General features: G+C 48.1%; 1 protein-coding gene across 2 annotated transcripts in view; it reads left to right on the top strand.

Annotated features, from left to right (window-relative positions):
- The first annotated feature begins 1,104 nt into the window (after nt 1-1,104).
- The window catches only part of SCTR (secretin receptor), a 72,275-nt gene continuing 58,505 nt past the window's right edge, over nt 1,105-14,874 (top strand). For both annotated transcript variants that reach the window (XM_057745831.1, XM_057745830.1), the window contains exon 1: nt 1,105-1,197. In XM_057745831.1, coding sequence (XP_057601814.1) covers nt 1,147-1,197 — 51 coding nt within the window. In that variant the 5' untranslated portion in view covers nt 1,105-1,146. The remainder of the gene's footprint in view (nt 1,198-14,874) is intronic.

Here is a 14,874-nt window from a genome sequence, read left to right as displayed (position 1 = left end):
TCAGAACCTTGACCTTCAATGGCAGCCTGGCCCAGAGTAATCCAGCTACAGGCTCTCTGCAGGTGCGAGCGCTGTGCGTGTGGGCACGCATGCATGTGTGTGATGCGCGTGCAGAACCTCACGCCGGTCCTCCTTATCCCAAACCCATCAATCACAGAGCTCACCTCACCTCCACCTGTGGGGGCGAGGGCTGGGGACGGGAGAAGTCAATGAGCTGATGGACTTTAAGTGCCTGAGAGGAAGGCCTGGATAGAAGGAGAGACAAGAGGAAAGGGAATGGGCATCAGGGCAGAAAAAGAAAAACCTGGGTCTACAAAAGCCATTTGAGGGTAGGCTGCCTTGTGCTGAGAGGCCAGGAGCCAACCTTTAGGACATCTGAGCCATCAGACTCAGATTGAGCTGCTGCCGGACACTCCTGCCTGATGCTGAAATAGCCTCCCTGGGGACACCAGGAAGCACAAAGCCTCCAACGCAGCCCCAAACGCCTGGGTGCACCTGATGGTCCTCCTTGGTCTCACTTGATCATCAAAGGCTTCTCAGTGTGATGGAGTTCATGGATGTGCAACTTTCTGGAATGAGTGTGAGTAACTAATAAGAAAGAAATATAAAGTGAAAATCGGAAATAAGAGTAGCTGCCCCCCAGAATAGATGCCATAGGGTTTTCCCCAGCGCTTGCTGTGTTACAATAATTTAGACGTGTTGTGGATGAAAACAGAGGCTCAAAAAAGGTGGCCTCCTGCCCACGTGCACGCAGCGCAGCGGCGGCGGGGCTGACCCAGACCTTGGGGAGGGCTCTTTTCTTCCGTGGGGTGTGGCGGCTGGGCAGGCCCAGCCTGCGGGAGCCGCTCCGGGCTCGCGCCCTCCCTCCGCCTCCTCCAACCCCGACCTCTGTGCGGGCCCCCGGCCAGCGGGGGTGGGTGGAGGAGCGCACGCCGCGCCGCGTCTTTATCAACCTGCCGAGCGGCGTGGCGCGCGGCCACCTCATCCGAGGAGGAGCAGCCCCGGGCCCGCCGCGGGTGGGGCCATGGCTCCCCTGGGCGCCGCGACCGGCCGGGTTCCGAGAGGCGGCGGGGAGCGCTGAGCCCCGAGCGGGCTGTACGTGCGGGCAGGCGGCCGTCGGGGCGCCCCGGGAGCGCACGCGGCACCATGGTCCCCCGCCTGCCGCAGCTGCTGCTGCTCGCCTGCGCTGCGCACACCGTGAGTACGCGCCCCTCCGCGGGCCCCACGCGGGGTGGGATGGGGGGGGCAGATCTTCCGCTGGGGAGTGGGAGCTCTTCCTGCCCATGCACCCCACCACAACCATGATGTCTATGTGCTCCACTCCAGAGGGCCCCTCCGAAATAAAGTCGGAGTGTGCCCAGGCGCAGGCAGCGCTGGGATAACCCCCCTTGCCCTCCACCCCACCCGCTCCTCCAGGCTGCGCCTCCAGGGCCCTCCTAGGCAGAAATGCTGGAGCCGCCCCTGGCCGTGCCATTTGTGTGCCGGCGACCTAGCCTGAGTTATTTCCTTGAAACCTCATAATCGCCTTTCGAGGTTGATACTGTCACCCTCACTTTGTGGACAAGAAAAGAAAGACTTGGAAAGACCAAAAATCTTGCCCTGGGAAAAGACAACTGGAACCCAATCCGTCTGCCCCAAAGCCTTGACATTTGCACACACACTGGGCTGCGGATGGGAAGCTTTGGCCGCAGCTGCCGGGTCTGTGATGGGACCGGGTCTGTGATGTAAGCCTTTGCAGCTCCCTCCCTTGTCTCTCCTGTGGGTTTGGCTCCCCAATGTCTGTGTGTCTTGGGACTCCTGGGAGCAGCTAGTCTCCCCAGACCAGGCCCAGGGTGGAGCTGGCAGAGAAAAGAGAAGGCAGCAGAGCGGGTGGCTTATTTTTCTTTCTCAGAAACTCCAGGGAGTCCTGGCCTCTCCCTGTGGGATTTGTGAATGAGAGTGGCTGCGCGGAGACTGGCTGGATGGAAGCAGTGGGGGTGGAGAGGTGATGGGGTTGGCACTGGGCACACAGATACCAGAACCACTCTTTCCCACCAGCATTCCCAACTGGCCCCCGGGGCCTCTCTCCCGAGAAACTCCCCAGGGAAAGCACTTGGGAACCCAGTTCTGAGTCTGCAGTCTCTGTCCTGGGCAAGTCCTTCCTGGCATCCAGTGACCTTGCCTTCCTGTAGTCCTCTCCTGTTTGACTATAAGAAAGACCTGCTTCCCAAGCTGAGGGAGTGTTGGCACTCAGGAGGGGCATCCAGGGTGGGGTGTAGGGCTCCGTTCCCAGCTCCCTTGTAATTTGGAGCCTCTTGTCCTCAGTGCTGGAGTTAGTCTGAGCTCCCACTTTGGGGAAATGCCACCTGAGACAGTGGGGACAGTTCAAAGCCAAATGCAGCCCCAGGTGTGTTATTCAGTGCCCAGGGCTGGGAGGCAGCCGCTCCCTCTTGGTGATCCTCCCAGCCTCCTTTTTAAGTATCTGCAGTAACACTGCGGTTGTCAGAAGAAATCAACAGGTAGCTGGGCCTCAGGACTAAGGTTCAACCTACATTTTAATCTCAAAGGGACCCCCGTGTTCTCTCAGGAGTAAGCAGAGGGGAAATGAGAGCCTCCCCTTGGCTCAAGTCTTCCGTGTGCCTTGGGAGGACGCTTCATTATGCCCTGGTCCAGTTCCCTCCTCTTACAGGGGAGCAAACTGAGACCCACAGAGAGCAGGGACCTGCTCCACATCAGTTTGTGGCAAAACGCTGGGACTAGAGCCCAGACCTCTTGATTCCCAACCACCCAGGGCTCTGTCCACGACGTCTCTTGTCTTTATGTGCGTTTTCATCCACTGCCGTACCGCTTTGTGTTCCAGTGAGGTGGTTTCCAGTGTGTAAGTCTTGGTTCTCTGGTGATTTTATGGGCTTATGCAGATCTGAGGTTCACACTTCTTGGCAGAGAACTCCTTCAACAAATAGGAGTGGAATTGACCTACTTCGGTTGGAATATTTCCCAGCCTGTGAAGCCCTGCTTTTTTTTTTTTTCCCTATTTGTTTGAGGGGTCAGACATTTGATTTTGAAATTGAAGCGCATTCAAACAATTTTTTATTCATTTCTTGCCCCCTCTTGAGGGAAATCATAGGCATCTTCCTAATTGGGTGGGGGTGGGGGAAGGAATCACTAAGGCCAAGTTGCTTATTACTACCCACCCCCTACCCTGGCCTTTCCATACACAGAGATGTAGGGAGGGTGTCTTGCAGGTGCACTAACAAGTGCTGATGGTTGATGGGGCAGTCTTCTCAGCCCTGCGTAAGAAACCCTTGCCATATCTCCCCTTACTGTCCCCACCCATGTCTCTTATGAGGACTTTTAACCTGGAACAGTATTCTCATTATTTAGCAGCACACATGTCCTCCCCGATATGTTCACTTCAAGCTTGAGCCCTGAGACTTAGTCTTGCTCATCCTTTATCCCTAGAGCCTGTCACAGCAGGAGAGGGAGTCAGTGAGTGTGTGGGGGCTGAATAGATGCATGCATGCATGAATGAAATGATGGAGCTGTCCACAGTGGCTGTCCTCGGCTGGGGCAGTTTCATATAGCAACAGGTAGTGAAGAATGACATCTTGAAAGCAATCGTTGCTTGCAAAATTGTACACAAATGTGTCAGGCAAAGGAGGGGTAGTCACTCAGGGGAGGGCTTTTTAATCCAAGGCATCTGGCAAACTGCCCACCTGAGAACATGGGTTAAGTGGGGTGCAGGGCTGCTTTTTCCTTCAAGCAGGGTTTCTTAGCTTTAGACACGGTAATTCTGGATATAAAATCCGGGCTTTCCACAAGGGATGCTGGGAAGAGAGCTAGGCCCTCCTCTGGCACGGGAGGGAACGAGGGGGTTGAAATAGTGGGAGTGGAGTGGAGAGAGGGGAGGTGGGGCTGTCCTGTGCCTTGTATGCTGTCTGGCAGCATCCCTGGACTCTACCCACCAGAAGCCAGTAGCATCTCTCCAAGTCATTCCAATAGAAAATGTCTCCAGACATTGGCAAATATCCTGTGGGAGTAGGTAGGGCAAAACTGCCCTGGTTGAGAACCATTGTCTTAAAGGTTGTCATGTTTCAGGGGAAATACACAAACAAGATTTGTAATAGGTGTCACTGGATGTTGGATTCAGGGTAGTGGGTTCGTGACAGGGAATCTGAGCTGGAGGACAGAAGCAGGTGTAGCTGATGGGGACCCATTTCCAGACAAGAAGACTTCCACTGGGCGTGGGTTCCTTGGGCTTCTCCACCCTCCTTCCCACTTTTCCTCCTACCTCTCTTCATTCCATCTCAGTTGGTGGCTCAGAAACATAAAAACTCCAAGGATGGGGTCTGGCACACGTGGTGGTCCCCACCCCTTTCTTGGCTGCATCTGGACCCAGCGGCTGACAAGCTCTGTGGCAGCTGGGTGAGCAGAATTTTAGGAAGACCTGCGAAGGTCACCGGAGGATCTGGCTACTGATGCCCCTTAGGGGAAAGTCACTGGGAGTTCTGTATCCTGAACAATATCCTGAGGAAGTAGTATGGATTTCTTTTTGAGTTTTTACTATTCCTAAAATTGACATGACTGATGATGGTGATGAGCACTTATTTCACACCAGATACTCTGCTCAGTCTTTCCCGGCCCCTGTCTGATTTACTTCTCACACCAACAATCAGTATCCTCATTGTACACATGAAGAAACTGAGGCTCAGAGAGAGGTGAAGCCATTGGTCAGGGTCACCCAGCTGGACGTGATAGCGTGAGAACCCAAACCCAGCTGTTCTTAACCAGCACGTGTGTCTGCTCCCAAAGAGAGGGCCACTCCAGTTCCTGGTGCCCAAGGTGCTGTCCTGAACTTCTCTCCCAAACCGCAAAATAACAGTAACTTCAGTTTAATCTAATCACTTTATAAAACATAAACCAAATACTGAATTACACACAGCATTTTATTGAGGGGGCTAGAGATGAACTTGGGGTCACGAAGTCAAAAAGGGAGGTATGCTTCTCATACTGTTTAGGGGAGTCCTCCAGGCTTTGGCACCCCCTTTAAGAGTTGCCATTGAGCTCCCCTCCCTCTGTGCCATCCCCAGTATTCCACTCCCATGCCAGGGGAGGACATAGCTCTCTTCCTGGCACCCCTTGTTAAAAGCCCAGACAATTTCCCAGAGCGGCCCCTGGTTTGGTCCCTGCATCCCTGCCTTTAGCAAGCTGAGGTTTCTCACCACTGACCTGCGCTTGGGCTCTGGAACAACCTGCAGCCCAAGGTAAGACCAGCAATGCTCAGATCCTACCAACTTGCTTACATGACAGAGAGCTGCCCAGCATTTGTGAGGACACAAGAAAACAGGGAACTCCTGGGACCCACTCCGCTTCCACATTCCATGTCTGAGAGAGTCCAAGGGGTATGTGGGGAAGGAACCTTCCTGGTAGATCATGTCCCACTCATCGTGCTGCCAGGATTCCAGAATCCCCGCGTGCCCCACATCAGTGCCCTCTGCCTTGGCTACTGGAGGCTCCCCCTGGTGTCTTCTCAGATTTTTGATCTCATCACCTCCTCTTTCATTTTTTTTTTAATTAAAAAAATTTATTTATTTATTGGCTGCATTGGGTCTTCGCTGTGGTAAGTGGGCTTCTCATTGCGGTGACTTCTCATTGTGGAACACGTGGCACAAGAGCTTAGTTGCTACGTGGCATATGAGATCTTCCCCAACCAGGGTTCGAACCATGTCCCCTTCCTTGGCAGGCAGATTCCCAACCACTGTGCCACCAGGGAAGCCCTCCTCTTTCATTTTCAGCAGGCAGGTCTACCTCCCACTTCCTGAGATTCAGGGAATGAACTTCTGAGCAACACCTTGCCCGCACAGATGTGTCTAAGTATCCTCCTGTTCCCTTCCTCTTGTTCCCTTCCTTCAGCAGGGCTGCGTGACAGAGCACCACAGACTGGGGGGCTTAAACAGCACACATTTATCTTCTCACTGTCCTGGAGGCTGAAGTCCCAGATCCAGGGCCAGCATGGTTGGTTTCTGGGGCGAACTCCCTCCCTGGCTTACAGATGCTGCCTTCTCCTCACATGGCCTTTCCTCTGAGCAGGGGCAGAGAGAGAGAGTGAGCTCTGGTGTCTCTTCTTGGAAGGACACTAATCCTATCAAATCCGGGCCCACCCCATTAGGACCTCATTTGACCTTAATTACCTCCTGATGGGTCCTGTCTCCAAACAGAGAGACACCTGGGGTTAGGGAGTCAACATATTCTTTGGGGGACACAGACATCCCGTCAACACATCCGAGTGCAACAGAGGCTCTGCTCCCGCCACAGCTCTCCCTACACCCGTGCTCCCCACCCCTGCCTCCACCATGCGCAGTGACATCTGTCCTGAGATGACACAGAGGCAGCCCAGTCTTCATCATCCTCCTCTTAACTGGCTTTTTCCATCAGCTGGTCAACTTGCCTAAGCCCATCCAGCCCGGTGGCAAAGGGCCCTCCCCCTGCACTCTGGGCCTTCTGGCCACAGTTCCATCTCTGACCTCTTATGGCCAGCGTCCTCTTGGAAGAAGCGTCCACGATCCCTGTCTCCACCTCTGCCCATTTCTCAGCCCGCTGCACCTGGCTACACCCGCTGCCCACAGGCATCAGTCACCAGGGCCTGCGTTGCCACAGCCACTAGATAGGGTGTGGTCTTTGTTCTACCCAGGGAGACCACGTGACTGATGAGCGAGGCTGGACATTATGGATAACGATATCAAGGCAGCAGGCACACACCCAGACTGTCCTGGTCAAAGCGGGCAGGACACCCATGGGACCCCAGGCTCCTGGAGGCATTCGGTGCCAGGACACCCTGTCCTTTCCCCCGCCTTGGCTCCTCCCTTTCACAGGCTCACAGTTCCCACCCCGCCTCTCCAGAGGTTTCTCCTTTCGCGTGGTCCCTCCCGTGGCAAGGCCCCGCCTCTCGCGAGGTCCCGCCTCTCGCGCGGTGCCTCATCTCGCGTGGTCCCTCTTGAGGCTCTGTCCCTGGCTTTTGGTCCCCTCGCTCTTCTCCCTCTTACCTTGTGAGGTTTCTTGGCCATCCTACCGCATCATAAATTCAACCTTGCTTAACCACACTTCTCTCACCTCAGCTCCCAAGCCTACGACTCTTTTCCTTTTTTCCCCGTTCTTAGAGCTATCATGGCACCCAAAACAGACATATGGGAGCCATGCTGAAGCCTGCTCTCAGCCGGCCTTCAGGCCTCCTCCGGTTGCATCACACCAGTCCGCATCGCCTCCGCTCTGCGGGGATGACTTCTCACCTGCACGGTGCAGCCGCGTCCTGGGGGTCCCCTGGCGCTGCTGGTGGCCCATCGTGACCTGGCTGCTGCCTTCCCCACGCGCTCCTGCCACGGACCCCTCTGACTCCTTGGAGCCCGTGAGCTCCTGGAATAGGATCCACATCCCTTCGCTTTCAGTTGCGGGGTGTCCTAGGGGCCCAGTAAGTGTTCGATGACGTTTTGTACTTCAAACTGGTTGTATGATCACGTTCCCTCTTTTTATTTCTCATCGTATAAACTAGACTAGTATTTCTCTTGTTTCCCCCTTGAGACTATTCCTTTCCGGTCTCAGGCTGGCTGGTGAGTAGTTATATCGTGAAGCGTGTTGAGCAAAGTGATGTCGCGTCTCTGCCCCTCCTTCAGAATTCAGTCTCCTCCCAGATTTTACCTTTTCGGATTTAAGAGTTCTAAATAGCTAACAGAACTCTCTCTTCCTCTTTTATTTTGGGGTCTGCGTCGTTATTTTCTCTCTGTGCAGACTGGACTTTTCTCTCCTCAAATTATTAATTAATTTGATAATTACGCAAGTGAATGAGAGCTTTTTCCCTCCTGCAGAGATTCGAAAATTTACCTCCTATGTGTGCTTTCTTAGGAAGTTACTAGAGAATGTGCTTTTGTAAAGCAAGGAAGCAGAGTGAGGAGAAAGACAGGGAGTCTAGGAAATATAACTCGGGGTTGGGGGGTGGGGTGGGGGTGGGGGAAGGCCGGGAGAGGCCCCTGAAACCACAGCCGGGTGTCGTCCTGCTGGTGAGAGGAAGGAGGTCTGTGGGAGGGAGGTCTCCCGGGAAAACGAATAGAACTCTTGATAGACGTCTAGCGAGACTGTTGGAGTACTTGGATGAATTAACCCTATGCACGTAGAAAAACTAATCAAATGAAGAAACAAAGTAATTATTGACCACAGGAAAAACAAAATGTACAAGAAGAGACATAATCATTTTACTTGACTAGACTCAGCAGGGAACAATATTTCACAGTCAAAATAAGTCATAAATACAGACCATTCATTTAACTAAAAATTAAATCAAGAGGATATATAATATGTGGGAGAGAGAAGTGTATGTAGAGAGGTTTATAAACATCTAAATCTTTCTCTTCCATAATAGAGAGTTTTGGATAATGTCTCAAATTGATAAACCAAGAAATAACAGTATGAGAATATAATTTTGAAATACAGAGATAAAAATGAAAATAAACAGCCAAAAAAAAAAAGGAAAGTGGTTTTCTCTGGGTAGCAGGAAAATGTTAGGCAAAGGAACTGTTGTTTTTCACTATAAGCACTTTAGTACTAATACAAGTAAAAGAAACAAAGTACTTATACAAACGATTTTTAAAAACTATTTAAAGGGACCTTTTCAGGTCCCTGATAGCTCTTGTTTTGAGGAAAATTTTATGTAAACTTTAGCAATACTTTCACCTTCACTTGTTTCTCCTCCTGTGAATTTTAAGTAAAATTATACGTAATACTTTTTTTTTAAGGGGGTGAACTATAGAGGATAGTTTTTTTTTTCTTTTTTGTCTTAAAACTTTTTTTTTTTTTGCTGCACTGCTTGGCTTGTGGGATTTTAGTTCCTTGACCAGGGATTGAACCCTCATCTTGGTAGTGAAAAAGCACCGAGCCCTAACCCCTGGACAACCAGGGAATTCTCAATACTTTTAAATTTATTGATTATATAGAAACGTGTAAATATACATGCATTTGACTTCTAAAAATCAGTCTCTCCTCTCCTCTATGTTAATTTAGATAGCAAGGGGGCTTTTTTCCCATTCATTCTCCCTCTGAGGCATCTACCAATCAGTTGTTGCTCTGTGAACACACGGTCTTCCCAGCTACTCCCAGTAACCCCGACGGCCCCACTCTTTCAGTGCTGGCCACTGTCTGGAAGCCACGGACTCAGCCCTCTCAGCAGAATACAACTGCTGTCACAGATACCAGTGGGCGCCACACATTTCTGCAGTTGGCATGCCACCACACAAAATTATCTTGGTTTATTCAGTTTTATATGGAGGGATCAACGGTAAAAGAAATGTGGATGATCCACTTCACACCCACTAAGATGGATATTATTAAAACAGAATAACAGGGCTTCCTAGGTGGTGCAGTGGTTAAGAATCCACCTGCCAATGCAGGGGACACAGGTTCGAGCCCTGCTCCAGGAAGATCCCACATGCCGTGGAGCAGCTAAGCCTGTGCACTGCAACTACTGAGCCTGCGCTTTAGAGCCCGTGAGCCACAACTATTGAGCCCATGTGCTGCAACCACTGAAGCCCACACGCCTAGAGCCTGCGCACCACAACGAAGAGTAGCCCCTGCTCACCACAACTAAAAGAAAGCCCGCGCGCAGCAAAAAAAGACCCAACACAGCCAAATAAATAAATAAATTAAAAAGAAAAAGTAAACTTAGAATTACCATGTGATCCAGCCATTTTGCTTCTGGGTATGTACCCAGAAGAATCAAAGCAGGGACTCTTAAGAGATATTTGTACACCTCCGTCCCTGGGTGCATTATTCACAATAGCCACAAGGTAGAAACAGCCCAAGTGATGAGTGGATGAACAAGGTGTGGTGTATCCATATGATGGAATTGTATTCATCCTTAAAAAGTAATAAGATGCTGCAATAAACATTATGGTACATGTTTCTTTTGGGATTATGGTTTTCTTTGGGTATATGCCCAGTAGTGGGATTACTGGATCATATGGTAGTTCTATTTGTAGTTTTTTAAGGAACCTCCAAATTGTTTTCCATAGTGGCTGTACCAACTTACATTCCCACCAACTGTAAAATAGATAGCCAGTGGGAAGTTGTTGTATAATAAAGGGAGTTCAACTCGAGGATGGAAGATGCCTTAGAGGAGTGGGACGGGGAGGGTGGGGGGTAGTCGAGGGAGGGTGGGAGGGGAGTCGAGGGAGGGAGGGAATATGGGGATATGTGTATAAAAACAGATGATTGAACTTGGTGTACCCCCCCCCCCAAAAAAAAGTAATAAGGTGTGTGTAATTTGAAACTGTGTATCAAGAGCAGTTAAATTCTCTGACCTCTTAGCATTTTGGAACAGCTTCAAAATGGCTCTTCTTTAAACACAGAAGAAAGTAGGAGATTGATTCTCTGGAGAGGCTTGTCCAGTTGAGGCAGGATAAGGTTGAAGTGTTGAACAGAAATTTGGTTTATATAGACCTGAGTCTCAGAAAAAATGTTAGAGGTCTAAAGTGGTGATCATTGGGAGATAGGATCAAGATGGCGAAGCAGGAGGGTGTGCGCGCGCTTTCTCTTGCAAGAGCACCAGAATTACAGCTAACTGCTGAACAATGATCGACAGAAAGACACTGGAACTCACCAAAAAAGACACCCCACATCCAGAGACAAAGGAGAAGCCGCAATGAGATGGTAGGAGAGGCGCAATTGCGTTAAAATCAAATCCCATAAATGCTGGGTGGGTGACTCACAAACTGGAGAACAGTTATACCACAGAAGTCCACCCACTAACGTGAGGGTTCTGAGCCCCACGTCAGACTTCCCAACCTGGGAGTCCAGCAATGGGAGGAGGAATCCCCAGAGAATCAGACTTTGAAAGCCAGCGGAATTTGATTGCAGGACCTCCACAGGACTGGTGGAAACAGAAACTCCACTCTTGGAGGGCACACAAAAAAGTGTGCTCACCAGGACCCAGGGGGAAGGAGCAGTGACCCCACAGGAGACTGAACCAGACCTACCTGCTGGTGTAAGAGGGTTGCCTGCAGAGGTGGGGGGGTGACTGTGGCTCACTGAGGAGACGGGGGCACTGGCAGCAGGGGTTCTGGGAAGTGCTCATTGGCTTGAACCCTCCCAGAGTCCACCATCAGCCCCACCAAAGAGCCTGTGGGCTCCAGTGCTAGGTGGCCTCAGGCCAAATGACCAGCAGGGTGGGAACACAGCCCCACCCATTGTCAGACAAACAGATTAAAGTCTTACTGAGCTCCGCCCACCCAGCCCTATCCACCATCAGTCCCTCCCATCAGGAAGCACCCACGAGCCTCCTAGATAGCTTCCTCCACAAGAGGACAGACAGCAGTATCAGCAGTATTTCATCTTGTGGAACTGAAAACCACAGCCACAGAAAGATAGAGAAAATGAAAAAGCAGAGGACTTTGTACCAGTAGAAAGGACAGGATAAAACCCCACAAAAGCAACTAAATGAAGAGCAGATAAGCACTCTTACAGAAAAAGAATTCAGAATAATGATGGTGAAGATGATCCAGGACTTTGAAAAAAGACTGGATGCAAAGATCGAAAAGTTTACCAAAGACCTAGAAGAATTAAAGAGCAAACAAATAGAGATATACAACACAATAACTGAAATGAAAAATACACTAGAAGGAACCAATAGCAGATTAACTGAGGCAGAAGGTCGAATAAGTGACCTGGAAGACAGAATGGTGATAATCACTGATGCAGGAAAGAATAAAGAAAAAAGAATGAAAAGAACTGAAGACAGCCTAAGAGGCCTCTGGGACAATGTTAAATGCACCAACATTTGCATTATAGGGGTCGTAGAAGGAGAAGAGAGAGGGAAAGGACCCGAGAAAATATTGGAAGAGATTCTAGTTGAAAACTTCCCTAACATGGGAAAGGAAATAGCCACCCAAGTCCAGGAAGTGCAGAGAGTCCCAGGCAGGATAAACCCAAGGAGAAACACACCAAGATATATAGTAGTCAAACTGACAAAAATTAAAGACAGAGGAATATTATTAAAAGCAACAAGGGAAAAATGACAAATAACATACAAGGGAACTCCCATAAGGTTAACAGCTGATTTCTCAGCAGAAACTCTGCAAGCAAGAAGGGAGTGGCATGATATATTTCAAGTGATGAAAGGGAAGAACTTACAGCCAAGAATACTCTACCCAGCAAGGATCTCATTCAGATTCGACAGAGAAATCAAAAGCTTTACAGACAAGCAACAGCTAAGAGAATTCAGCACCACCAAACCAGCCCTACAACAAATGCTAAAGGAACTTCTCTAAGTGGGAAACATAAGAGAAGAAAAGGACCTACAAAAACAGCAACAAAACAGTTAAGAAAATGGTACTAGGAACATACATGTCGATAATTACCTTGAATGTAAATAGACTAAATGCACCAACCAAAAGACACAGACTGGCTGAATGGATACAAAAACAAGACCCACATATATGCTGTCTACAAGAGACCCACTTCAGACCTAGGGACACATACAGACGGAAAGTGAGGGGATGGAAAAAGCTACTCCATGCAAATGGAAATCAAAAGAAAGCTGGAGTAACGATACTCATATCAGATAAAATAGACTTTAAAATAAAAAATGTTACAAGAGACAAGAAAGCACATTACATAAAGATCGAGGGATCCATCCAAGAAGAGGAGATAACAATTATAAATATATATGCACCCAATATAGGAGCACCTCAATACATAAGGCAAATGCTAACAGCTATGAAAGAGGAAATTCAAGGCAGAAACAGAAACACAGATGTAGAGAACAAACACATGGACACCAAGTGGGGGAAGCAGGGAGGGTTGGGGGGAATGAATTGGGAGATTGGGATACCAAATTGTACACTCTAAATATATGCTGTTTATTGTCTGTTAACTGTACCTCAATAAAAGTTCTTGAAAAAAAAAAGTGATGATCGTTGACACTCACACACAAAAAAAGTAATGAAATTCTGATAGATGCTACAACATGGACACGAAATGAGCCAGACACAAAAGAGCAAATATTGTATGACTCCACTTATGTGAAGTACCTAAATTAAAAAAGAGTGTTATAGAGATGGATTGTTTCAGTTTGGGGATGTTAGGAATAAAGCTACTATAAATAGTAGTGTACAGGTTTTTTTGTGAATATAAGTTTTCACTTCTCCGGGATAAATGCCCAAGAGTGCAGTGGCTGGGTCATATAGTAGTTGCATGTTTAGCTTTTCTTGAAACACTGTCAACCTGTTTTCAAGAGTGGCTGTCTCATTTTAGTCTCACCAGCAATGTGCACGTGACCTAGTTTCACCACAACCTTGCCAGCATTGTTGTCATTTTTCATTTTAGATTTTCTGGTAAGCATGTAGTGAAACCACAGTTTGATTCCAGTTTTCATTACCTAATAGCTAATAATGTTGAACATCTTTTCATGTGCTTATTTGCCATCTGTATATCTTTTGTGAAATGTCTCTTCATGCATTTTGCCTATATTCTAAATAGATTTTTTAATTTGTTTACTATTGAGTTTTGAATGTTCTCTGTATATTATAGATATTAGTTCTAATTTGTAGATTGCAAATATTTTCTCCTCATTTGTAGCTTGTCTTTTTATCCTCTTAACCTGGTTTTTCATGGAGCAAAAGTTTATAATTTTGGTGAAGTCCAATTTATCAATTTTTCTTTTTATGGATCCTGCTTTTGGTGTCAAGTACAAGAAATCTTTGCCTAGCTCTACATCTTGAAGATTTTCTCCTATATTTTTTTCTACAAGTTTTAGTTTAATGTTTTGTGCTCAAGTCCATGATCATTTTGAGGTAGTTTTTGTGTAAGGTATGAGTCTTAGTTCAAGGCTTGTTCTGTTATCTATAGCTGCCCACTTGCTCTAACACCATTGCCTATTCTTCTACTAATACCATGCTGTTTTGTTTTTTTTTAAAGAATTTTTAAAATAAATTTATTTATTTATTTATTTAATTGGCTGTGTTAGGTCTTTTTTTGCTGTGCGTGGGCTTTCTTTTAGTTGCGGTGAGTGGGGGCTACTCTTCACTGTGGCGCGCGGGCTCCTCATTGCCATGGCTTCTCTTGTTGCAGAGCACGGGCTCTAGGCATGTGGGCTTCAGTAGTTGCAGCACATGGGCTCAATAGTTGTGGCTCATGGGCTCTAAAGCGCAGGCTCGATAGTTGTGGCGCATGGGCTTAGTTGCTCCACAGCATGTGGGATCTTCCTGGGCCAGGGCTCGAACCCGTGTCCCCTGCATTGGCAGGCGGATTCTTAACCCCTGTGCCACCCAGGAAGCCCTACCATGCTGTTTTGATTACTGTAGCTATACAGCAAGTCTTTAAACCAGGTGAACTGATTCCTCCTGCTTATTCTTTTTTAATTAATAGAACTTATTTTCTTGAGAGGATTTCGGTTTACAGAAAAATTGTGCAGAAAGTACAAAGAATATACCCCCTCAGCCCCTCCTCTCCAGTGTCTCCTATTATTAATGTCATGCATAAACATAGTACGTGTTACAAGTGATGAGCTAATATTGATACATTAAGGTATATAGTTTACATTGGTTTTTTTTTTTTTACGTCTTTTTTTATAGAAGAAGAGTTGCTGTACAATACTGTATAGGTTATAGGTGTGCAATTAGTGATTCACAATTTTTAAAGGTTATGCTCCATGTATAGCTATTATAAAATATGGGCTCTATTCCCCATGTTGTACAGTGTATCCTTGTAGCTTATTTTATGACTAACAGTTTGTACCTGTTACTCCCCTGTCCCTATATTTCCCCTCCCCCTTCCCTCTCCCCACTGGTAACCACTCGTTTGTTCTCTATATTTGTGAGTCTGCTTCTTTTTTGTTATATTCACTAGTTTGTCTTC

This window comes from Hippopotamus amphibius, chromosome 8 (genome assembly GCF_030028045.1).
Source record: "Hippopotamus amphibius kiboko isolate mHipAmp2 chromosome 8, mHipAmp2.hap2, whole genome shotgun sequence".
Classification (NCBI taxonomy): Eukaryota; Metazoa; Chordata; class Mammalia; order Artiodactyla; family Hippopotamidae; genus Hippopotamus; species Hippopotamus amphibius.
This window is presented reverse-complemented; position numbering and strand designations above follow the sequence as displayed.